The sequence below is a fragment of the Globicephala melas genome, chromosome 17, assembly GCF_963455315.2.
Source record: "Globicephala melas chromosome 17, mGloMel1.2, whole genome shotgun sequence".
Classification (NCBI taxonomy): Eukaryota; Metazoa; Chordata; class Mammalia; order Artiodactyla; family Delphinidae; genus Globicephala; species Globicephala melas.
Window position 1 is genome coordinate 11,595,907 of NC_083330.1, and position 26,649 is coordinate 11,622,555.

Here is a 26,649-nt window from a genome sequence, read left to right on the forward strand (position 1 = left end):
CAGATGGCCAACAGGCACATGAAAAGATGCTCAGCATCACTAATAATCAGGGAAATGCAAATCAAAACCACCATGAGATACCACCTCAGACCTGTTAGAAGGACTATTATCAAAAAGACAAGAAAGGGCTTCCCTGGTGGCGCAGTGGTTGAGAGTCCGCCTGCCGATGCAGGGGACACAGGTTCATGCCCAGGTCTGGGAGGATCCCACATGCCGCGGAGTGGCTGGCCCCGTGAGCCATGGCCGCTGAGCCTGCGCGTCCAGAGCCTGTGCTCCGCAACGGGAGAGGCCACAGCAGTGAGAGGCTCGCGTACAGCACACACACAAAAAAAGACAAGAAATAACAACTGTTGGTGAGGATGTGGAGAAAAGGGAAGCTGTGTGCACTGTTGGTGCACCCACTATGGAAAACAGTATGGAAATTCTTAAAATTAAAAATAGAACTACCATGCAATTCCACTCCTTGGTATTTATCTAAAGAAAACAAAAACACTAACTTGAAAAGATATCTGTACCCATGTTAACTGCAGCGCTATTTATAATGGTCAAGACATGGAAACAACCTAAGTGTCCATCAATGGATAAATGGACAAAGAAAATGTGATATATATTCAATGGAATACTATTCAGCCATAAAAAGAAGGAAATCCTGCCATTTTTGACAACATGAATAGACCTTGAGGGCATTATGCTAAGTGAAAAACTCAGAAAAAGACAAATAATGTGTAATCTCACTCATACGTAGAATCTAAAAAAACCCCAAACTCATAGATACAGAGAACAGACTGGTGGTTGCCAGAGGTGGAGGCTGGAGCTAAGTGAAATGGGTGAAGCTGGTCAAAAGGTACAAACTTCCAGTTATAAAATAAATAAGTTCTGGAGGAAAATACAAAATAAAAAAAGCAAAAAGAATAGGCTATAAATGTTTTTAATAGAGATCAAATTGTCATAACTTGATGTTGTATGTGTATAATGCTTTGCCATTAATATTGTACAATGTGCTTAGCTATTTACCATAGGAAAAAAAAAGCATCAAATAATTAATAGTATAATAGCATTCCAACAAAGCTGTTAAGAAAGTGTTAAATAGCTTTGAAGCTAGCAATTCACGTATACATTAAACAAAACAAAACAAATTTCTATCTAAAGTAGTCACGCTTAAAGAAACAACATAGAATTGTGGTTTCCAGGGACTGAGGGAAGGAGGAAATGGTTAGTTGTTTAACAGATACAAAGCTTCAGTTTGCAATGTAGAAAAGTTCTAAAGAAAGAAAAAGAAAGAAAGGAAAGACATATATATGACACGACATGTGAGTTTTTAAAAAGAACACCCCTTCACAGACGATTTTTAATACCAGATGTTGAAAACCACTGATTTAACTGGTGGGCAGAGGAGAAATGATAAGCATAGATGACTGTAGTAACACAGTCGGATTATCCACTCTGTTCTTGGTCCTTTTATGAGAAGTGGCCATCCTCTGGCTTGTAGGGAGTGAATCAAATCCTGTCTCTGATGTGTTCACTCTACACTCCAGTTCCTGCTCTTGCTTTCCCAGTTCTTTGTCTGCTCTATCCTTACTCGGTGTTTGAATAATCGCTTGCTTTTGGTGCACTGGTCACTTTGGATAAGACACACTCCTGCCAACCTTGGCCCTAAGGGACCCACATGTTTGTACTACCTTGCCTAGCCTCCCAGCCAGGGCAGAGGAAGAATCAGGAAAACATCCTAGAAGCCAAGAGAAAAGAAGGAGTGGCCAATAAACCTTGCAGAAAGGCCAAGTAGAATGAAGGTGCAAATGGGCCACTGCATTTTTCAGTTAGGATGTTGTGGAACGGAGAGCAAGTTCAGCGGAGACCTAGAAGTAGAAGTCAGATTACAGTGAGCTGAAGAGTGAATGGATATTGAGAATGCAACCTTCCTGTGTAAACTACACTTTGAAGAAGTGTATGGGGAAGGGAAGGAGGAGATAATTAACATTTCAATAATTTGAAGGGGAGGGGAGGACAAAAAAAAATAGTTTCCCTTTTTAAAAAACAATTAGCATGGGCTTCCCTGGTGGCGCAGTGGTTAAGAATCTGCCTGCCAATGCAGGGGACACGGGTTCGAGCCCTGGTCCGGGAAGATCCCACATGCCACGGAGCAACTAAGCCCATGCACCACAACTACTGAGCCTGCACTCTAGAGCCCGCGAGCCACAACTACTGAAGCCCACATGCCTAGAGCCCGTGCTCCACAACAAGAGAAGCCACCGCAATGAGAAGCCTGTACGAAGAGTAGCCCCCGCTCGCTGCAACTAGAGAAAGCCCGCGCGCAGCAACGAAGACCCAACACAGTCAAAAGTAAATAAATAAAATAAATTTATAAAAACAAACAAACAAACAATGAGTATGTTTGCTTGCTGAGGAGAAGGAGCTAATGAAGACATTATTGAAGATACTGGAGTTGGGGGTAGAGATTGATGACTGATGGACCAGGATTTAGGAAAGTGCACAAATAGAGTCTAGAACACACTAGCAAATTTAATTTTAAAAAGGAGAGGTTCTTCTTCCCTTAAATAACAGGAGGAGGGAAAGATGGGTGCAATTATGCAGAAGTACAGAAGTAAAAGGGTGTGAAGGAGTTTCTTTCTAATGAACTTTGAACCCTGTTTGAAGTAGGAAATAAGGTTTCTTGTGGAGAGGGGGGAAGCTGTTTGTCTTTATTGCCCCTGATTTGCATAGCTTTGCAATCTTCTCCAGCAATACTGCTCTCCCAGAAATGGGAGTGGAAGTAGTGGATAGCTAGAGTCATCTCCTTGGAGGTATGACAGGAAATCAGAACTTTTAAGGAAGTGAATCAATTGGTTTGAGTAGCACTCCTACAGTATGACCATGAGGTTGAGTCCAAATAGTCAAGGAAACTGAGTCAGTGAAATTGACAGGCTAGAAGAATAGATCCCGGTAGCTTTAAAATATTGGTTTAGGGGGGAAAATGGGTTTAGGGAGGACAAGAAAGTGAGCATTGGGAGCCCGACAAGGGCCAGTGGCTGGGTCTGCTACAGGTAATTACCAGGACCTGCTTGTAGCGTTGACATGATACACTATTACTGAGCCTGAGCTAGGAAGCCAGCAGGAGGAAGGCTTACAGAGAGCAAGTGCCTGCTGAGGGCTTTGACAAGAACCAGTGGCTGCAGCTGCTGTTGGAAGAAGGAGACAAGGTTTGTAAAGCCATTTCTCCTACATCCTGGTCTTACGATCCCTTGATGCTCAGAGTTCAACAGAGATTGCCGGCTTTGAAAAAACAAGAATGTAAAAATTTCCCCAGGAAATGTAATAAGGTTAGAGGCACAGAAACTTTTGATGGGAACCTGGGCCAGATACTGAGATTTTGTATTATATGCAGCTCTCAGATTCTGGGTGAGCCGTAGGCTGTGGGGAAAAGGATTAAATATAGCACACAATCTTAGTGGCCTGCTGAAGGCTGTCAGAGGCCTGCTGGTGTCCGAACTTCAGGTCTCCATCCCCTAAAGTAGTACTCTTATGACTGGTATAGACAAATACTTCTAATATTGGCCACATTTTATCCACTGTGTTTGCACAAATATTATAGTCTATCCTATTTTATTAGGGAGGGTAAAGAGCTGCTCTTAAAATTAGCCACAGAAAAGAATTATAGTGATCAGAAAATGACCTAAAACAAAGCTCTATCAATTGGCATTTGAACTTTTCAGAAGTTTAAGTATTTTAAAGTCATATTAAAAAAATAAAAAACAAGCATAACGCCTCATGAAGTAAAACTTCTAGTAAAAATCTGGCAAGGGGGCTTCCCTGGTGGCGCATTGGTTGAGAGTCCGCCTGCCGACGCAGGAGACACGGGTTCGTGCCCCGGTCCGGGAAGATCCCACATGCCGCGGAGTGGCTGGGCCCGTGAGCCATGGCCGCTGAGCCTGCGCGCCCGGAGCCTGTGCTCCGCAACGGGAGAGGCCACAGCAGTGAGAGGCCCGCGTACCAATAAAAAAAAAAAAAATCTGGCAAGGGATCATTGAAGCACGATGGGATCACTGTCTCAACTGCCACTAGAGGTCAGCACTGGACTCTCGATGTCATTCTATATGAGAGAAAGGACTGTTCTCTGAAATAGACCATCAATTATGGTTCCCATCGTTACCTCATGCAATCTGTCTTGAATCTTGAATGTGACTGTGGATCCCAGAAAACCAGAGAAAACTTTAACAATTTCTGGGGCGAGCTGCTCAGATATTCCATCTGTACGTGTGAGGAAATCACAGGACTGTGTAATGTGGCCTTCAGAGGACCCTGGATGAAGCCTTGATAGTCAAAGTACTTGAATCATGCATTACGGCAGCAGGTGTTTCAGAAATAATCACACAGTAGGGGTCGTATGGGCATCATTACTTGCAATGTGAAGTCAAATGGTGCCCTGACCTTGCTATGCTGTCCCTTGACTCTACACTAATCCTGGCCCAGGGGCTCCTGCTTCCTTGAGTCCCACTTACATTCTCATTCCAGCTTTTTCTCAGCACCTTACTGTATTAAAGTGTCTAATGAGGAGGGAAACTGTACTCAGTACCAACGTACGAAATGGCTGTGGGGGGTTGAGAGATTTGGCGGCTGGTCAACGGAAAAGACATGACCGTAAGAGCCAGCAACACAGCAGGCTTTACTGGATGGTGGTCGAACAGGGTTGCATGAGAGGAGAAGTTCCTCACAGCATGAGACCATCCACAGGCTTATGGCATGGGGGTTATCATCAAAAAGGCAGGAGGTCAAGGGAACACCCAGGTGAGAGGAAGGTTGGAAAGGGGGCTTATGTACCTAGGTGGTGTCACCCGGGAGCACAGTGCGGAGTCTCTGAGTCAGAGAGTTCTAAGGGGCCATAGCAGCTTGGAGTCTTATAGCCATAAGGCTCTGTCTTGCCAATGGCCAGCAGATGTGGGGTGAGTCTTGCAGATATGTAAAGGAGACAGGCTCTGAATGGCTAGCAATCTGCTTGTTTGGGTTATTTGAAAAATAACTGAGGGAATTCCCTGGCAGTCCAGTGGTTAGGACTCTGCTCTTTCACTGCCGATGGCCTGGTTTCAATTCCTGGTCAGGGAACTAAGATCCCACAAGCCGCATGGTGTGGTCAAAAAATAAAAATAACTGAATGTATGAAAATTTGAGTTTGACACTGGCAGGCTTTTGAGCTAATGGGTCTCAGTCTGCAGTAAAGAAATAAACAATGTAGGGGTCAATACACAGAGGCACTCTCTGGCTCATTCATATAACAGTGGGAAAAAGCTCTTTGTGAAATTAACATATAGTTGAAAGAAGAGAATATAAACATGAAAGATAACCAGGAATTTCTGAATCAGGAGTTTCTGGTTATCACTGGCTAGGTAAAGTACCAGTTCTCCCTTCTGCTAAAAACTAGAAAAACTGAAAGGAAAATTATATTTATATATGTACATCTTAAAAGCATTTGAGAGTAAAGAATTGCTGCTTACTAGGTCATGATATGGGAGAAGAGAAGCTGAGAGGCTGAGCAGGACTCAGCCTTCAGAGAAGGGGGAAAAAACCAGGACCCTGGCCCCGTAAGAATGGAAATCCTGCAATTCTCTTTAGACTCCAAAGTGCTGCACCCCAGAAGAAAGGGCAAAAATGGAAGTAAACCATCTGTGGTTAACAATTACTTTGGTAGTCCTCCATAAACCATATCTCCTGGTATTCATATCCTGTTTAGTCTTCTAGAATTTGGGCTGGCTTTCTGACCTGATTTAACTAACAGAATATGACAGAAATGATGATTTACCTAAATCTTAAAAAGGCCTAGCAGCTTCTACTTTTGCAATCTACTTTTGACAACATTTAAGAAATATGACTACCCTGAGACCATCACATTGTTAGGCATCTCACCTAGCCACGTGGAGAAGCCACGTGGAGGAGAACAGAGTGCCCAGCCAACAGCCCTAGCTACGCTTCCAGCCACAGCCAGCACCAACTTACCAGCAGGTCAGTGAAGGCATCTTGGAAGCAGATCCTTCAGCTCAAGTTGAGCAGTTCCAGTCAAAGGCAAACAGAGCAAAGACAAACTGTCCCCACAAAGTCCTACCCAATTACAACGTGGTAGGCAAATAAATAAACTGCTTGTTGGTTTAAGCTACTAAATTTTACTATAGTTTGTTACACAGAAACAGATAATGGAAACACCACCCTTGTATGGACTATAACTGAACTTTGAGCCATCTGGGTGACTGAGAAAATCTCAATTCCTAATATTGGATTAACATGATCCCAGTTTTGTAAATGCCTCCAGACATCTGAAAGTAGGACATAAAAATTCTCTCTGGTATAACATCTTCTTAGTACTCCGATTATTCTTTATAAGTTTTAAATATCTGTCATACCAGAGATAATCAAGGACACAAGTTAAGACAATAAGAACAAGAATCAGCTGAAAGGAGACAACGGAAACAGAACTTCAGAAAACTCAGGTATTAGAATTATCAGATAAAGACATTAAAACATCTATGATCAAGAAGATAAAATACAAGATTGAGAATTTTCACAGAGAAGCCACAGAGAAGGGACATTCTAGATGTTTTAAATAAACATAAATTATACAACTAAAAAAAAAAATACAACAATGAAATTCAAGAATTCAAAGGCAAGGTTTAACAGGTCAGAGAGCTGACTGGACAACAGACCAGAAGAAAATAACCAGAAAGAATTACAGAGGACAAAAAACAAAACAATAAGATAAAATACATAGAGGATCTATTAAGAAGGTCTTAGATAAGTGCAACTGGAGTCTGAAAAGAAGCGTAGGCAGAGGATAAGGGGAAAGCTATTTGAAAACGTAATGTATGTGAATTTTCCAGGTTCATGAATGATATCAATCCATATATACCAGAAGCCTAATAAAAGCCAACCAGAAGAAATAAAAGTCTATATTTAAGCACATCACAGAAAAACTGCTGAAAACCAAAGATGGAAAGCCCCTATGGAAAAGAACAAAAATTAGACTTACAGCAGAGTTTTTCAAGAGATAATGAAATCCAGAAGACAATGAACTGAAATCTGGATGAAAGAAAATAACTGATAGCCTACAATTTTATAACCAGGGAAAATACTCTTCAAAAATGAAGGTGAAATAAAGACATTTTTAAGCTAAACAAAAACCGTAAGAATTAATCATCAGCAGATCTACACTAACAGAGATACTAAAGAGTGTTCATAGACAGAAGGAAAATGATCCCAGATGTATGGTCAGTGATGCAGGAAATAACTAATGGCAACAAAATTGGAAAATACGTGAGGAAATGTACACAAATACTAATTGTATGAAATATCATCATACGGTTGACCCTTGAACAACAGGAGTTTGAACTGCACAGGTCCACTTATGGATTTTTTTCCCCCAATACCACAGTACTACACAATCCATGATTGGTTGAATCTTCAGATGTGGAACCACAGATATGGAGGGCCAGCTATCAGACTTGAGCATCTACGTATCTGGGTATCCACAGAGGATACTAGAACCAATTTCCCATGGATACTGAGGGACAGTTACATACTAATTGTATTAAATAATATTTTTTGAGGGCTTAAAAGATTTACAGAATTAAAGTACATGCTACCAACAACACAAGTTGGGAAGATAGTAATAGTGTTCGTGTTCTAAGATTTTTATGTTGTCTTGGAGAAAGACAAAAGTACATTGACTTTAGACTTTGATAAGTCAGGGATTTTCTAATTTCTAGGAGAACCCCAAAAGGAATAATAAAAGATTGTGCATTTTCCAAAGCAACAGAGGGGAAAAAAGTATAATAATGAAAAATAATCAATCTAACAGAAGGCAAGAAAGGAGAGGAAAAGAAAAATACTTTAGATGGGACAGAAGAATATAATGAAGTGGTAGATTTAACCTGTAATCAATCAACAATTAGATTAAGAGTAAACATAGACTAAATGCTTCAATTAAAAGAAAAAGATTGTCACTGTGAATAAAATAATCCAAAACTATATGCTTACAAAAGACACATCTAATATATAAGGATATAGAAAATTTGAAAATAAAAGGAGAGAAAATATAGTCTATGTATAAGCCTACCCAAAGAAAGCTGGTGTAGCTTTATTAATATCAAAGTAAAGATGAAAAGTATTACTAGCAAAAAGAGGTGTATTTCATAATGATAAAAGTTCAATTCACCAGGAATATATAACAGTTGTGAATTTGTATACTTCTAAAGAACATGGCCTAAACTACAGAAAGCAAAAAGTGACAGAACTATAAGGAGAAATATGCAAACCTACAGTAAAAGTGGGAGATTTTAACACACCTTGCTTGTAGAACAATAAAATGGCAAAGAATACAGAAGATTTGAACAAAAAAAATTAGCAAAGAAAATTTATTGTTCTTATATATGCACAAAGCACCCAACAGGTACAGAATACATATTCTTTAAAGTACACATGGAACATGTATAAAAACTGAACATATAATGAGCCATAAAGCAAATCTCAAATTTTGAAGGATTTAAATCATATAGAATATGTTCTCTCACTGCAGTGCAATCAAGCTGCACTGTAGTGAGAGCAAAAATAAAAAGATGGCTAGAAAATCCCCATATGTTTGAAAATTCAGACGCACAATTTAAAATAACTCCTGGGTAAAATAAACCACAATTAAAATTAGAAAATACCTAAAACTGAATGTTTCATATTAAAACTTGTGGAATGTAGTTAAGGTAGTACTTAGAGGGAAATTTACAGAATTAAATGCACGTATTAGAAAACTGAGTCCAGCAATAAGTAAAATAATACATAATTAAGTTGAGTTTACCCCAGGAACACAAGTGTCATTTAACACTAAGAAATCAATCACATTAACAGATTAAAAAAGAAAAAATGTATCTTCTCAACAGATGCAGAAAAAACATTTGATTAAAATTCAATATTCATTCATTCTTAATGAATTAGTAAAAGAAGAAGGAAAGAAGAGTGTCTGCTTTAGTCACTCTTACTTGATATCATACTGGAGGTCTTAGCCAGGACAATAAGGAAAAACATAAAATGATATAAGAATTGAAATGAAAAAAAATTCATTATTTGCAGATTATATGATTGCATATGTAGAAAATGCAAAAGAACCTATAATTTATTAAAATTAATACATGAGCCTAAGTTTGTAGGATAAAAAATCAATATATAAAAATCTTTTACATCTGCAATAAATTAAGAAAAATATTTTAATATCAAAACCACACAAAAATAAGTTCCTAGAAATAAAGCTAATAAAATATATGCAGAACCTAAATGATAAAATGATAAACTTTGAGTTCTAAATAAGTAGACATACCATACAAATATCAATCTCCAAATTAATCTATAGAGTCAAATGCAACTGTAATAAAAATCCCAGTAGAGAGAGAGAGAGAGAGTGTGTGTGTGTGTGTGTGTGTGTGTAAACTAACAAATTAATTCTATAATGTATGTGGAAATACAGAGGGCCCAGAACAGCCACAGAACTCCTGAAGAACAATATGGAAGAACTTGCTCTTTAAGATACTAAGACATATTTTAAAGGTATAATATTCAAGACTTTATTAGCCCAGAAGTAGCCAAATAGACCAATGGAGCAGAATAGAGATCCTATTTAAAATACAGGGAAAGGATTTTATCTTTTTAATAAATGATGCTAGGATAATTGGATATCCATATTTTAAAAATGAAATTGTATGCTTACTTTCTACCACATTAAAAAATCAACTACAAATGGGTCATTGACTTCTATGTGAAAGGCAAATCTATAAAGATTTTAAAGAGTTTATAAGACAATATCTTCCCTAATTCAGGAAAAGATTGATTCATTAAACTAATTAAAATTAAGAATTTCTGGACATACAGATGGCCAAAAGCACATAAAAAGATGCTCAATATCGCTAATTATCAGAGAAATGCAAATCAAAACTACAATGAAGTACCACCTCACACTGGTCAGAATGGGCATCATCAAAAAATCTACAAATAATAAATGCTGGAAAAGGTGTGGAGAAAGGGAACCCTCCTACAGTGTTGGTGGGAACATAAATTGGTACAACCATTATGGAGAACAGTATGGAGGTTCCTTAAAAAACTAAAAATAGGGCCACCTATGATCCAGCAATCCCACTGCTAGGCATATATCCAGAGAAAACCATAATTTGAAAAGATACATGCACCCCAATGTTCATTGCAGCACTATCTGCAATAGCCAGGACATTGAAGCAACCTAAAGGTCCATCGACAGAGGAATGGATAAAGAAGATGTGGTACATATATATACAATGGAATATTACTCAGCCATAAAAAAGAAAGAAATAATGCCATTTGCAGCAACAATGGATGGACCTTGAGATTATCATGCTAAGTGAAGTCAGACAGAAAAAGACAAATATAAAGTATCACTCATATGTGGAATCTAATTTAAAAAATGATACAAATGAACTTATTTACAAAACAGAAACAGACCTACCAGTATTGAAAACAAACTTATGGTTACCAAAGGGGAAACATAGGGGGGAGGGATAAATCAGGAGCTTGGGATTAACATACACACACTACTGCATATAAGGTAGATAACCAGCAAGGACCTATTGTATAGCACAAGGAATTCTACTCAGTATTCTGTGATAACCTATATGAGAAAATAATCTGAAAAAGAATGAATATATGTATATGTATAACTGAATCACTTTGCTGTACACCTGAAACTAACACAACTTTGTAAATCAACTATATTCCAATAAATTTTAAAAAAAAACAGTTAAAAAAAGAATTTCTGTTCTCCAAAAGCTTCCATAAGGAAACTAACAACAACAAAAAAGCCTTAGAAACAGAGAATACATATGCAATACATAAACTGACAAAGAATTCATATATAGAATACTATATTTTAAATCCTACAGATTCATTTTAACCATGAAACTAAAAACTGGTGAAAGACCAACATACACTTAAATAGAGGATATCCAAATGACATATATATCAGCCTCATTAGTAATTAGAATACAAATTAAACCACAAAGGGATATATATACACACACACACACACACACACACACACACACACGCACACACACACAAGCTACCAGACCGTCAAACATTAAAATGTCTGTCAATACTAAATGTCAGGGAGATGTGCATTGGAACTCATATACTGGTTTCTTATACTTTCACTTGGGTGTTGCCTGAGTCCAAGAGGGCACAAGAGTTCCACTGAACTTCTACTATGAAGACATACTATTAAGTTCCATAGTTGCAATACTTGCCAAACACGTAGGGTTACTAGTCTAGGGTTTGTTTTCACCTGAAAACTCTGGTTTATAGCAGTTCATTTTCCTATCTACCACCAGTCTTCTTCCCGTTATAGTCAGTTTTTTTTCCTAGAAATAATAGTCTATATGTAATATGAGCTCAGATTTTTTTTTTTTTTTTTTGCTACCTTTGCTGTTGATGATGCTGCCTCTGCCATGAGGGCACTTTTAACGGTTCTAGGATATAGGAAGAAACCAGTGCCTCACCCTCCCTCTTCTACTCTTTCATTTTAGGTAGCAGGTAGCTTTCTTCTGGGACATGGGAGGGGCAATAAACTTTGTGGCTGAGGGAGTTTAGCAGAAAGTCACACGGCAATGGGGAAATCTTTGAAATAGGAAGCAACAAAAGGTAATTGGAGAAGGCAGCTAAAAATGTGTTGAGTGGGGAAAGGCAGCTATAGATACAGCTATGTCATGATGGAACTTAGTTCCCTGAGGTTCAGGGCCAGCCCTTCCAAACAAGAAGGTCTCCTCTGACATTCCAACCCCATGGAGATAGATTTGGTCTTGAGCTGGGGCAACATGGTCAGAACTGGGTCTTAGGTGATTCACAGACTGGTAGAGAATAGTAGGTAGATCTCACCTGAGTGTTAGATGGTGTGAGAAAGAGAATTGGGCATTACAATTCTTAGAATTATTCCACTGCCTCAAAATAGGTAGATCTTAGGAGCCTTTGGTAGTTACAACTATAAATCCACGTTGATCCTATCTGCCACTCAGTTGAAGGCTGTTATTGGATTTTGAAGTGGAAATTACAGGTATTGATGCTATTTCTAATATTAGTTGTAGCCATACCAGATTAACAGTGACTAAGAGTATAGAGAGATTTGGAATTAAAGGCTCGTGTTCTGGTTGAACATTGCATCACTTTCAAGTATAAAATGAGAAATTATAAGGAAGATCTTTAAAGTGAATAGGCAATGTTATATTTAAATGTACTCCAAGCAACTCTCCTTTCACCCTAAATTCCATACATGTTTTCCTGCCGTACAGACACCACCAAGGGGGTGAGTCATCGATCAACTACCTCCTTGAGCAATTGTGTAACTTTGGCAGCTGCCTCTGCTAGCCACATTTCCTGAGGATTCCTCAGGGCCAAGAGCATCTGCCATGAGGAGTCAGAGCGCTGCTGATTACCAGGAATTGGATTTGTTACAAATGGAGATGCTCCAGCCCTCTGAATTTGCCAGCTCCATTGTTAGAGGAATGTGATAAATAGTTGAGTGCGTCTGCCCTTGAAAGCTGACAAAGATCCAAGCAGCTTAAAATGACACGTTTCTCCGGATAAGTCTTGGGTAGTGTGTGCATCGGTCTACAACTGAACCCTAGAAATAAAGAAATATATGTAAAGAGGCATTTTCCAGGGATTTTTTTCTTTCAGGGCAGAAGTAAGAGCCTCTGCATTTGGTTGGCCTGGACATGATCTCTGGAACTGGTAGGGGAAAATGCTGCAATTGTATTCCAGGGCACAGAGTGAGAATTCCAGGAATATTGAGCCATTAAAATTAATGTGCTTAAAGAATCCACTTGAGACTTTCTGATAATGACTGTTGTATTATTAAAGTTTGAGGACTTCTTTCTTCCTTCCTCCCCCCCTCTAATTTGGTAGTGGGTCATTTAAGGGAACAAACTCTAAACTTTCAGTTATTAAAGGAGCATAAAATTTTTAACTGGAGCTTAAAAATACTTAGGGAAGGAAACTGCACAAGTAGTATGTATATTTTTTTTATAACAAGAATAAACAAAGAATCACCTATAATCTCAGCTATAATCACAGTTAAGCATGGTTATAACCTTTCATTTTTCTCTTTATTTCTACTTATTGTTATGCTTTATTTTCTCTATATAAAGACATATATACAATTGTCTGTGTGTGTATGTGCATATATGCATGTGTAGACGTGTTATGTGTGTATGTGTGTGCGCGTGTCAAGGTCACCAAAGATTTCTGTAACACTAAACCCAGTGATCACTTCTTAGTTGTCATTGTACATGACCTGTCAATAGTACTTGACACAGGTGACCACCCTCTTCCTTGAGATACTTTGTTCACTTGGATCCCATCACCCCATATTCTCTGGATTTTTCCTTCTGCATCACTGGTCTTTCTTTCTTCATCTCCTCTGTAGTTCTTCCTTCCCAAAGCTCAGCCCTTGGACTTATGTTGGATCTAACTCACTTGGGAATCTTTTCCAGTTCCATGGCTCTAAATACCATCTACCTGCTGAGAACTCCCAAATGTACATCTCCCAGAGTAACTCTCATTTGAACTCAGGCTCATATATCTCTCTACCTCCGTCACACTTGTAAGTCTCATATGCATCTCACAGGTGTTCAAAATAGAACTGTGAATCCTAGCAAATCATTTCCTACTACCAAAAAAAAATCTCTTGCCAACTCTTTAAATAGTAACTCCAAAATTCCAGTTGCTCAAGCCAAAACTTCGGTGCCACCCCTCATTCCTCTTTTTCTTTCACATCCCACAACCAATCCATCAGCTAGCCCTCAAAGTGTACCAGAATCCAACCACTTCCAACTAATCATCCACTACCACACTGGTCCAAACCACCATGAACTTCCCCTAAAAGAGTCTCCTGCTTTTGCCTTTGTCCTCTCCAAGACTGAGTGATCCTTCTAAACTAAAATCAGATCATACCACTTTTCTTCTCAAAACACTCCAGGAGCTTCCCACATCACCTAGACCAAAAGCCAAAGTCCTTGCAATGTCTTACTTTTCTAATTCAAAAATATGTAGGAGGCAGCATAATGCTCAGGGTCAGATTGCCTGTGTTCAAAGCCTGGTTCTAATTATTAGCTGTATGATGTTGGACAAATTACTTAACCTCTCAGTGGCTAAATTTCCTAACTGTAAAATGGGATTATTATAATACCAGTCTCATAGAGCTGCAGTGAAGATTAATGAATTAATATTTATAACAGGCTTACAATAGTCCTGGCATGTAGTAAACATTATAAAAGTTTTTTTTGTTTGTTTGTTTTTGCGGTACGCAGGCCTCTCACTGTTGTGGCCGCTCCCGTTGCGGAGCACAGGCTCCGGACGCGCAGGCTCAGCAGCCATGGCTCACGGGCCCAGCCGCTCCGCGGCATGCGGGATCTTCCCGGACCGGGGCACGAACCCATGTCCCCTGCATCGGCAGGTGGACTCTCAACCACTGCGCCACCAGGGAAGCCCCATTTTACATTTTTAATACTTGATTATAACTGAAGAATAAAGAACACTCACAAATCACCCCTCTGCCCCCAATACACACACAATGCAACACAACACACACTCATAGCCTTATGGAATTGCTTTATGATCCACAGAGGAGAGAGGGCCTTGTACTCACAAGTAAATTTCTACAGATTATTTGAAATGGGAAGACCTATTTGAAAAGAGGTCAAATACACATTTGAATACAAGGTAAGTCATGGTATTTGTCCATAAAAACAAAGGGGAGTTAGGATTTGTAAAAAAAATTGTGAAAGGGTCATAATATTTATTCAAGGGTGTATAAATCAGAGATTTTTTTTTTGACAGTTGAGTTTTAACTTTTAGAATATGTGGTGTGAAGTTTTGTTAATTCTGGAAAAGTCTTCCAGTTCTAGATGAAATTGTGGTATAAACTGGTCCTATTGCTGGAACTCTTAAAAGCCTGTGCATGTTGAGGTGGGCTACTGATGAGCTTCCAGGTAAAAATAAACTTCACATATTTGCCAATGGCAAAATGTCTAAGACTCAACAGCTATGCAGCTATTGAGAATTCCTTTGAGGATGTGAGGGGAGAAACAATACTATGGTGCCTGCACATTAGAAACACGAGGCAACATTTAATGGAAACTTGCTTAGTTGAATCAACATTATTATGAAATGTAACATTTCATGGTATTTACACGTATAAAAGATGTACAAATGAATAATGCCCTTCTAAAATGTCATTGTAACACCTGTCAAGTAACACTTTCCCTCACTTTTTTTTTTTAAATTTTAAAAGAAAATTGGCCTTGAAACACCATCCAGACAAGAATCCAGATGACGCAGGTGCTGCTGAGAGGTTTAAAGAAATCAACAACGCCCACACAATACTAACTGACACGTCAAAGAGAAACATATACGACAAGTACGGATCACTGGGACTCTATGTGGCCGAGCAATTTGGAGAGGAAAATGTTAATACCTACTTCATGCTGTCAAGCTGGTGGGCAAAGGTGAATTGGATTCTTTGTTTCTCTTGAAAACAATTTCTTAGAAGATCATGATATTATTCACTCTTTTAGACTCCATCTCAAAGAAAGTCTAACCTTGCTATATTACTAAACTCTTACAGATAAAAGGAGCTGTTATTTAAGGATCGTTTTTGCTTTAGCTCACCAAGTAATTATAAAATACAGCATGGCTTAAAATACTTCTAGACATTAATTAGATTTGAATTTGAAGCTTCAGGTTAATTCTGACTGCCCTCCCTACCCCCATAATGACAAATTAAGAACTGGCTCATTGCTGAAAACCTAAAATAATTTATTAGTGTGACAACTGTTTAAAAATTATTATGGGACAAATTTAGCCATGTACTTTCCTATCTATAGCATAGGCTACATCAGCAAACACAGTACTGCAGAGAATACATGGTAATTAGGTCATAGGTTCACATGGAGCCTGCTGGGAAGTAGTGGAGAAGGAAATGAGGGGAAAAAGGTAAGAATTAAATAGGGCAGCACACTGAGTTGGTGAGAGAGAGGAAGAGAGAGAGAGAAAAAGGATATCTAGTCAAGAAAAAGGCAAGATTTTTAAGGACTTAGTGCGACCGGAATTGACTTTTGACAGTAAATTTTGTGGGATTTCCTAAGAATCCCTAGTATATGCATGCTTGGTGATAGTTTTATATTTGTTTATGAGTATTAATATCCTTATCTTCTGATAAAAGTATACTTACATATAAATCATACATATGGTCCATCTGCATCTTTTTTGGACAGTTCACATACATGTAGTAAGTCCACAGTTCACACATTTTGTGAAATCAGATGAACTCGCATTCATATGAGTTGTAATTAATAAAGAAACAGCAGATCTCCAGAGGCAGATGTCATGTTCAGTAGTACTCTGCCACTTTCTTCCGCTAAAATAAATCTTGCTAAACTGAATAGTTTTATATACGCAGGACAAGAGAGAATATGTTTTTGTTCATAGGCATGGGGAGAGAGAGTCTGCAGCCTAAAGCCTCATTTGCCTTCTGCAGTCCTCAGAATTCCTTTTCTTGGGGATAACTGGGAATCCCACTGAAACCTTTTTTTATCACTCAAGACTTGGGAGGGAGACAAGTTTCTGCCTAGAGGATGTGGAACTTAGAATGAGAGTGTACATATTGTCAATGTCATTTATGATGACAGTTTGAATGTTTATGTAAAATACAGGCTTCTGTGGGAAACTAACCCCCAGGTATGACACTATTTCCATGGGAAGGTACATCTGGAGTACTAGATAATTTACACACTAGCCCCTGACTGCATATTGGGGCCTACCTGCATAAAAAGGAGAATAGATTTCCTTGCCCAGGAAGTTGACAAAATTGATCAAAATTCATATAGACAAGCAGAAGCTGTTCAGTAGTGTAAGAGATATACATAAAATAATTCCTGATGTGGCTCTTTAAAAATAAGGCTACAAAGAAATCTACCTTCCCCTTCTGCTTGTGCCAAAGCCTAACGGCCCAGTGCCCTTTAGAGTGGCCTGGCACACAGTGATCATGTATTAAGTATGCATGACATGTATGAATCAGTGTACCAATTTGAAAATATTTTAAAAACAATGGACACCTACTTATGCCTTGTACTGCACTAAGCACTGCAAGGATAAGGCAAGGTTATTTCTGCAACAGGCAAATAATCTAGTTGGAATAACTAAAGAACAAAACAATACATGTATCAAAGGAAATTTTCAGAGAGGAGAAAAAATATGGGAATGGAATAGTGAAAGCAAAAAAGGTCAAAAGTAGGTTAAAAAAAGGGGGTGCTTGTTGGGGCACTGGCTCAGGAACACTGCACAGGAGGGTCTTAGAGGCAGTTGGTGAGGAGGAAGTGTTTTTATACTTTTCAGAGTAATTTAAGAAATGTATGACTCTGAAGATGTAGAGAATCCATAGCAAAAAGATTATAGGTGTGAGGGTGTATAAAATCACTTTCTATTTCAAATAACATACTTTTAATAAAATCATAAACGTATTTTGCACAGTTAACAAACATGGGATTGTTTTCACTTCAAATTGGATTGGGAGAGTTTAATCTTTTAATCTTTAGCTATGGCAAACTTAGTGAGGAAACCTTTTATATGCTCGTGGGGAAATCCTGGTGCTGTTCACTAGGAGGAACAAATCATTTGTTTATCTACTAATCAATTAATACCTTCATTAATTCAGTAGGCATTTCCTGTCTACCACACTCCAGGTACTAAATCCTTAGGTAGAGGAGGGATTGAAAGACAACTAACATACAGTTTAGCCTTGAAGAAGTTCACAGTCTGAGACAGAATTATAAACTCATCACTGTCTTAAAGTGTCAACAAAATAAGACTATGGTGGACATTTGTATGGCATGCAGTTGGGGCACAAAGGAGGGAGTAATTGTTCTGGAGGACATGGGAATCAGGAAAGATGTCAGACAGAGGATCTCTGAGATAATCTTAAACACGGAGTGGGTATTTTCTAGATGACTAAGGAATGGGACAGTGGGTGTCTAGGCAGATGGTTCCATAGGGAGAGCAAAGCTCTGCAAGGATGGCAGGAACAGGGCCATGCTGGTGCAGGGAAGGCACTGGAAGAGGCCAGATGACCATTAATAAGGAGCTCCAGCCTTTTCTAAGAGGCAGGAGAGTCGCTGCATGGGTTCAAGAGAACATGTCAGAAACCTCCAGCAGCAATGTGCAGAGTGGGATAGAGGCAAGAGGGGAAGCAGGTAGGTCAGTTAGGAGGCTACTGAAGTGTCCAGAGCAGAGATAAGGGGATCCATTCTAAAGCCCTACCAATCAAGAGAGAGGCAATGGGGAGGGGGCAGAGATGGTGAGGAGAGAGACTGCAGGACGTGGTGACTGAGAGGAATGCGGTGGTGTCAGGACTGGCTATCCCTAGCTCTTCTTGGTGAGAATGACTCAGTGCCCTTGGTTAGCCCATGTGACCTGTAGAGGTTATGTGTTGGTTTGTTTGTTTGCTCTGCTCTTAATAGTGATCACCATGGCTTAAGAATAAAGAAGAAAATGTCATACTTCATTATTTGGCTGCAAGTCACTTGTTCCTGGCTTAACTTGTTAGGCGAAACTCTGTGAGGCATTTGTTTCCAAGGAAACTAAAAAGATAGTCCTCCATGGAATAAGGATGAGGGTGAATATGTGGTCTCTGGGGTGAACTGTGATGCCTTCAGGTCTCTGGAGGTACATGGGTCCACACTTGATTTCTGGGGTCTCCTACACCCCACTACCCCTCACCCCTGTTTTGCTTTGCCTCTGGTTCCCCTAGACTTTGTTTGTCATCATTGGCCTCTTGACGGGCTGCTATTTCTGCTGCTGTCTCTGCTGCTGTTGCAACTGCTGCTGTGGACGCTGCCGGCCTAAGTCATCAATGCCAGAAGAGGACTTCTATGTGTCCCCAGAGGATCTTGAGGAGCAGATCAAGACTGACATAGAAAAAGGTACAGCAAGATGAGAACAGAGTAGGGGGTGTCTCTTCATAGGCCTGGCCAAGCACCAGGCCCCACGGCGATGGCGATCACTAAAGGGAGAGAGATACAACGACCAAATGGGGGGAGTGCCGTAGACTTTTACCTTTGGTGCCTCTTTTGGAGAGGGTGAAAGGACAGTTACCTTTACCAGCCACAGAGAAAAGCAGAACCTAACACTGTCAGAAAGAAGTCATGAAATATGTAAAATCGGATGAACTCACATCTGAGTTTATGATCACAAGGCAAAGCTAGCACAATTCACAGTCTCATTACAAAAGAGTGAACTGTGGGTTCAGGGAGGTTTGGGTGGGAGTGCCCAGGGGTAGGAGGTAGGAGAACCAAGGCAGAAATTTCTCCCAGGAGAAGCATGTCAGCCTGTTACTTTAGGATCTCTATTCAGATAGAAGGGAATGGACATCAGAAGAAGTCAACAACCCTTGACTTTTCTTCCTTTTGATTACTTGATGATAAGTTCTGGGTAAAACTGGGGGAGGGTAGTCTTTCTTCCCCAGAAACGCAGCTTCCTTCCAAAACCACACATTCAGAGCTAGCCTCAAACCAGCCTCAAGAATACTGTCTGATATAAACGGGACTGTTTGCTTTGTTAAACCACCTGCACGTGCCTGTCAATGTGTATGCATGGCCGTGATAGATCACTCGATTCTTCAAGTTCACTAGACCCAGCAATGATAACGAAAAAATGTAAAGAAAGACAACAATCTCACAGAATTCACATCATCAGGAATACTTCATATTCTCTGGGAAATGCCTTTGTTTAAACAAACTGGAGTCAAACCTGCCATCATCCCTTCTGTCTTGCAGCCATAATCCTACTGTCATTTTCTCCTGCAGAATGCATCATTATTCTGGGTAATAGACTGCATCGCTAAGTCACAAAGAAGCCTGGACAGCCAAATAAACAATTCAGACTGTGACCCGCTGCTGTCAGAACTGCGGGAATCAGGCATGGTGCACTTCTGTGTACTATACTCTGATTCCTTTGATCACAATGAAGCAGAAATTCCAGGACATCAGACAGAGGAGAGACTGTTTAAAGGCTTCCAGATACTTTCAAATTCTCTATCAAATGTGATGCTAAGTAATACCCAGTTATTACCCACCCCGAGTCCAGCTTAAAGAAAGGAGTCTTCAATCATGTGAACTGTACTTAGTCTCAGACCATTTTAGGATTGGGAGATCAGAGAGGACAGAAGGGATTTTCCTGCAAGCTGTGATTCCTTCCCAGGGGGACCACTGGGTGGCCAGTCTGGCAAACAGGGGGTTTGTTCTCACCATTTTGTATTACTGCCCCTGGAGCCAAATTGTAGGCCCATCGTGAAATACAATTACAACTTTCTTTTGCTTCATTTGGGATATAAGATGACAAATCTTCTAACAGGGCATACACACCAAAAACAGCAAGCAAGCTGTATTACTCGTAAATGGGTTAAACAGAGATACACACGTATAAACTCTTCTTCAGGGAAGAGTCAGTGACTTAGGCACAAATTGCTTAAGAATGATGAGCCCGGGGGCTTCCCTGGTGGCGCAGTGGTTGAGAGTCCGCCTGCCAATGAAGGGGACACGGGTTCGTGCCCCAGTCCAGGAAGACCCCACATGCCGTGGAGCAGCTGGGCCCGTGAGCCACGGCCGCTGAGCCTGTGCATCCGGAGCCTGTGCTCCGCAACGGGAGAGGCCGCAGCAGTGAGAGGCCCGCGTACAGCAAAAAAAAAAGCGAGAACGATGAGCCCAGTGCATTCATCTCATCTGCTCTTTTGAGGGAGATAAACTGTTATTAGATCATGTCAGGGGGCGCTGGGCCCATTGTTCATAGGATCTCCCATAATATCCATCAACCCAGTCCAGTCACTGACAGAGGATAGGAAGGGGCAGTTAGATAGGAGAGTACTGTCATCGGCATCCACTGTGTCAAGCTTATCTTAACTTTTCCTTTATAGTGCGGAAACCAAGTCTAGGTGAACTGAACCTAGATACCTCAAATCCAGTGTTCCACACTTTTCTGAAAAGCCTCAAAGTCTTTCCTTTTTAAATTAGATAAAGGCTCCACCAGGGCATTTCAGCAGACCTTCTTTGCAGAAGATTTCTTTTCTGGAACAGAAATTCATACTCAGTGCCAAATTCCACCCAGATTTCCTTCCTGCAGAGTTGTTGGTGATAAATCTACATGCCGTTCACTGTTCTCAGTTCTGACACCCCAGAGCTACCAATTCCATTGCAGAGGTCAGATTCCAGACTTAGTAAGTCACGAACCCATTCGACTGTGTTACTGTTAGTCTTAACCAAAAGGAAAAACTCTATCCTATTCCTAAATATTTAAAAGCTCCTATGCAGAGTTAATCAAGGTTTTCAAGGGCCAGAAACTTACACAATTTGGACAGTCCTTTTAGGGATAAAGAATATCAAATTACAAATACAAAATTAGATCTGAAAGTGAATACTTATTTATAATGAAAAAAAGAAATTACAAAAAAATTGCAAAGCTTAAAAACTGATAAATGTCTTAAATACCATAAAATTTGAAAAACAGCAACAGTCTAATTAACTGCCTGACACACCTTTATGATACTTTCCCCCTGTGCTTTCTGGGTGCGTATTCTTTGATTGCCTCTTCACTTAATAATAATTTCATTAATATCACTTCCTTAGGGAGAATAGGAAAATTACTGTCCTTCCTCTAGCATGTTTCTTCAAAATTTGTTGTTTATTATTGGTAGATCAGAAAAGTTTCAGTCTTACAACCATTATTGATAATGTTGTCTAACTTTTTAGGGATTGTTATCAGATTTAAGAAAACTCCTATCTAGTTTATTTCATATATCAGATGTAAATTTGGAAGAAATTTTTCCACAGACCAATTCTGACTACACATCTCAAACCCTGTTGCCCCTCCATCACCCAATACTTCCAGGATCAGAGCCCACTGGACACATTCATAATGTGTGACACCATGTCTGGCATGGATTTTCATGTCCCCTAAGCAATTAAATTGGGATAGTGAGCTATAGGAGTTATCTCTAAAGCCATTGTTATGCCAGTATGGCTAGCAATAATTATACACAGAGTTGCTGCAAGCCACAGAAACACAGTTTCTGTTCAAGAGTAGTGGTACAGGGTGGGATTTGCTAGTAGAGAGGAGAGATTTGCTTGGGTTATTGTGTCTCTTTCAAGTATGTGAAAGAATGTAATCTAACTTCTACCCTTAAGAAATAAAGGAGGGAAGTTCAAAACAGTGGCATCTTCAATATTCCCTGGTAATTTTAGAACTTGTAAATTGATTCCCATCTCTTTCTCAGAATAAAAATATAATCCCAGTGGCATTCTAGGAACACAGGGGAATTCTATTATTCTTATGAATCAATTAGGAGCAAATAGAAGAGAGACAGTGTCTTGGGGGGTTGTCCATACCCCCTTTTTTGTCTTGGAAAATTTGAAGCTTGAAAGATAAAGGTGACGGATACCAGGTTATTTCCCTTCCTTTCAAATGTTCACAAATTAGAAGTTCCACTTTGTGAAATTTTGAGTGTTATATTTAAAACAAGCTCATTTAGACCTTATACTGCTCTGTTAGATAAAGGCCACAATGCAGTCAGAATTCTACCAGTCAAGAGGGCTTTACAGAACATCTTGAGATAGAACACCATTCCCTGGGACCCTGTGTGTGTGTGTGTGTGTGTGTGTGTGAGAGAGAGAGAGAGAGAGAGAGAGAGAGAGAGAGAGAGAGAGAGAAAGAGAGAGAGAGAGAGAGAGAAAGAGAGGAAGGAAGGAAGGAAGGAAGGAGGGAGGGAGGGAGGGAAGGAAGGGAGGGAGGGAGGGAAAGGAAGGACGGAAGGAAGGAGGGAGGGAGGGAGGGAGGGAAAGGAAGGAAGGAAGGAGGGAAGGAAGGGAAGGAGGGAGGGAGGGAGGGAGGGAAAGGAAGGACGGAAGGAAGGAAGGAAGGAAGGAAAAGAAAGAGAAAAATGAAGAAAAAAGAAAAGGAAGGAAGAAGGTATAGAAATGAGCATAAATGGAAACCTGTTATCTCTAAATACCCTGGCAAAGCAAACCAAAAATACAAGAGATAAGTTCAATTTTTTTCCAAGCTGCAAGCAGTGGACTGAAAACTCCCAGTTAAACTCAAAAATTTTCTTGCAGAGTCATGATTTCCTCACTTTTTTGAAGGAGAGGAAATAGAGTGTTTAAGGGAGAAGATTTTCTAGTGGGTTGACCTTGGATCTAAAACTGTGAGATTCAGGGCACAGGAAAATCTGTTGACTGCTTAACTGTTCTTGCTACTCACCTGGATGAAACCCAAATAAATTCACAGCCACTGAGCTGAAGAGGCCATATGGCTTCTAATTAGACTAGCTCCCAGCCAAGATATTGAGACATTTATTACATTTGCTGTTCAGCATTCATCACACTTTATTGCCCAGGAAAAGGGCACCAAGGAAGAGATTAAATTCATCCTTCCTCATTTCACCAATCCCACTCAATCTCCTTCCTATCCCCTTCCCCCCAGTCAAAAGGAACTGATTTCTAAAAATAATTCATGGAAAATAATTCTTGCAACTAGTCCAAAGCCCTTTGCTGCTTCTTTATATGAAAATGACAAGTAAGCACCATCAAGGCCCTGGGCCGGGACAGCAGGACAAGTGAGTCAGCTCAGAACGCTGCCCCGGAAGCTGCTCCAAGGGGACCCAAGGTTTCTTCAGGTTTTGCCTGCTAAGGTTCAGTGAGCAAATTTACTAGACAGTCTTTTCACAGAAAACATTTATTGAGCACTTAATATTTGCCCGACACTACGCTAGGGGCTAGAGAAAAGAAAGACGCGGTCCCTGCTGTCTTGGACCTTACAGTATCGCAGAGGAGATGGGAAGACAAGTACTCAACAAATAGTCACACAATGAGCTAGCTAACTTACAGGTATGATAAGTCTGCCAAAGGAGAAGCACAGGGGCTGTGACAGTGAACACTAGGCGGGCCTGACCCGGATGCAAGTGAGGACAGCTTCCCAGAGGAGGTGACATTTAAAGCTGAAAACGTAAAGAATGAGGAGTTAGGGGTGGGAGATTATGGGGAAGGAGAACCCTAGAAGGGAGGGATCTTGACACCAGCACAGCACCTGGCACAGCACCTCCCAGCATCCTGTGGATAATGGTGAATGGAGCTCTCGATGCCAGGCAAGGCAGGGATAGTCACATTAGGCTGTTCAAGTGAACAGTTTGATCAAGGAACTGAATGAAGAGGAAGTTATGCAGAGAGCATATTTGCAAATAACCCCAAACTGGGATATACCCAGTCAAGGGCTCAGACCATCAAAGTGAAATGTGATAGATGGAAAGCAGCTGGAATCCTGGACAGTTGGTTAGATAAGAGCAAAAGCAGTAGGATTTTAACTAGGATGAGGGGAAAGGGAGTTGAGAGTAACCCAGGAGGTTCTGAGGAAGAAAACGCAAAAAGGTAGAGGTGAAATATTATTCAGCCATAAAAAGGAATGAAGTACTGATACATACAACACGGCGGATGAACCTGGAAACATTATGCTAAGTGAAAGAAGCCAGACACAAAAGGACAAACACTGTATGATTCCATTTACATGAAATATCTAGATTAGGTACATTCATAGAGGCAGAAAGCATACTGGTGGTTGCCAGGGCCTGGGGGGAAAAGAGGAACAGGGAACAACTGCCTAATGGGTCTCCTTTTGGAGAAATGTTCTGCAACTAGATAGAGGCAGTGAATTATATATTTAGTACACTGTGAATGTACTAAATTGTTCACTTTATTTATTTATTTAAATTTAATTTTATTTATTTTTGGCTGTGTTGGGTCTTCGTTGCTGCACGCAGGCTTTCTCTAGTATGGCGAGTGGGGGCTACTCTTTGTTGTGGTGTGTGGGCTTCTTATTGCGGTGGCTTCTCTTGTTGCGGAGCACAAGCTCTACGTGAGCCAGCTTCAGTAGCTGTGGCATGTGGGCTCGGTAGTTGTGGTGCGCAGGCTCAGTAGTTGTGGCGCGCGGGCTTATTTGCTCCGTGGCATGTGGGATTTTCCCGGACCAGGGCTCGAACCCGTGTCGCCTGCATTGGCAGGGGGATTCTTAACCACTGCGCCACCAGGGAAGCCCCAAATTTTTCACTTTAAATGGTTACTTTTATGTTATGTGAATCTCACTTCAATTAAAAAATATCTGTAGTAGAGGAGAGAGGGGATTTGACTACAGAAAGAAACTAAACACCCTTTCTTCAGAGAAGGAGAAGGTTCTTTGTTTCCTGAAAATTCACCCATGGCAGGGAGTAGGGGATACCACAAAGCATCAGTATTCACAAAGTGTGGGGAAATGGGAAAGTTGATTATCAGTCTTTTATGCAGCTACCTTGAGAGCAGTACACTATTAGTGGCTAAGACAGAAAAGGGCTTTGAAGTCAGTCCCATTTCAAGCCCCGACTCTATTAGTTACCAGTAGAGATTCTGGGGGTAATTCACTTAACTACTTTATCCCTTATTGTTTTTACTTATCAGAAACATACAAATGAACATTATGTGCCATCACCTTTAGGTTCTTTGCTTGTTGCTCCCTATTTAGAGGTTAACTGTTACCCTAAATCATCTGTAATCATTTTCCTTTTTTAAATTTCTGTTTTATTGAGATATTTAATTGACATACAGCACTGTATAAGTCTAAAGTGTGCAGCATAATGACGCGCCTTACATATATTGTGAAATGATCACCACAGTAAGTTTAGTTAATATTTAGCATCTCATATAGACACACAAAAAAAGAAAAAAATGTTCTTTTCCTTGTGATGAGAAGTTTTAGGATCTACTCTGTTAGCAACTTTCAAATATGCCACAGAGCAGTGTTAACTGTAGTCATCATATTGTATATTACAACCCCAGTATTTATTTGTCTTAGAACTGGAAATTTGTACCTTTTAACCACATTTATGCAATTCCTTGTCTCCTCACTCTCTGCCTCTGGTAACCACAAATCTGATCTCTTTTTCTACGAGTTTGGGTTGTTTTTGTTTTTTTAGATTCATGCATAAGTGAGATCATACAGTATTTGTCTTTCTCTACTTGACTTACTTCATTTAGCATAATGCACTCAAAATCCATCCATGTTGTCACAAATAGCAGGATTTCCCTGTTTTTTTTATGGCTGAAAACTAGTCCATTGTATATATACACCACATTTTCTTTATCCACTCATCCATCAATGAACACTTAGGTTGTTTCCACCCACTTCTTGGCTATCATAATGTAATCATTTTCTTATTATTCTTTTTAGTATTACAACTATATATATTTATGTTCCTAATCAAGTTTATTGCTTGGTTTTACATTTCTGAACTTTAAATCAATGAACTCATACTCAACAATTATCCTTCAACTTCTTTTTTTTTCACTCAACATCATATTTCTGAACTTCATTCGTACTGTGATTGTCTTTCATTCATTTTCACTGTTGTATAATATTCCTCTATGAGAATATCCCAGAAAATTTATTTATCCATTCTACTGCTAGTGGATATTTGGGTATCCAAATCCACTTTTTTGCCATTACAAACAGGGCTATTACAAATATTCTTGTTATGAATGT

The 26,649-nt window shown here is 39.9% G+C and overlaps 1 protein-coding gene across 1 annotated transcript in view; it reads left to right on the top strand.

Moving 5' to 3' along the window:
- DNAJC5B (DnaJ heat shock protein family (Hsp40) member C5 beta) overlaps nucleotides 1-26,649 on the top strand; it is a 47,808-nt gene that overhangs the window by 15,103 nt on the left and 6,056 nt on the right. Inside the window, exons 2-3 of the mRNA XM_030859658.2 lie at nucleotides 15,335-15,548; nucleotides 18,848-19,019. Of these exons, the coding sequence (XP_030715518.1) occupies nucleotides 15,335-15,548; nucleotides 18,848-19,019 (386 nt within the window). The remainder of the gene's footprint in view (nucleotides 1-15,334; nucleotides 15,549-18,847; nucleotides 19,020-26,649) is intronic.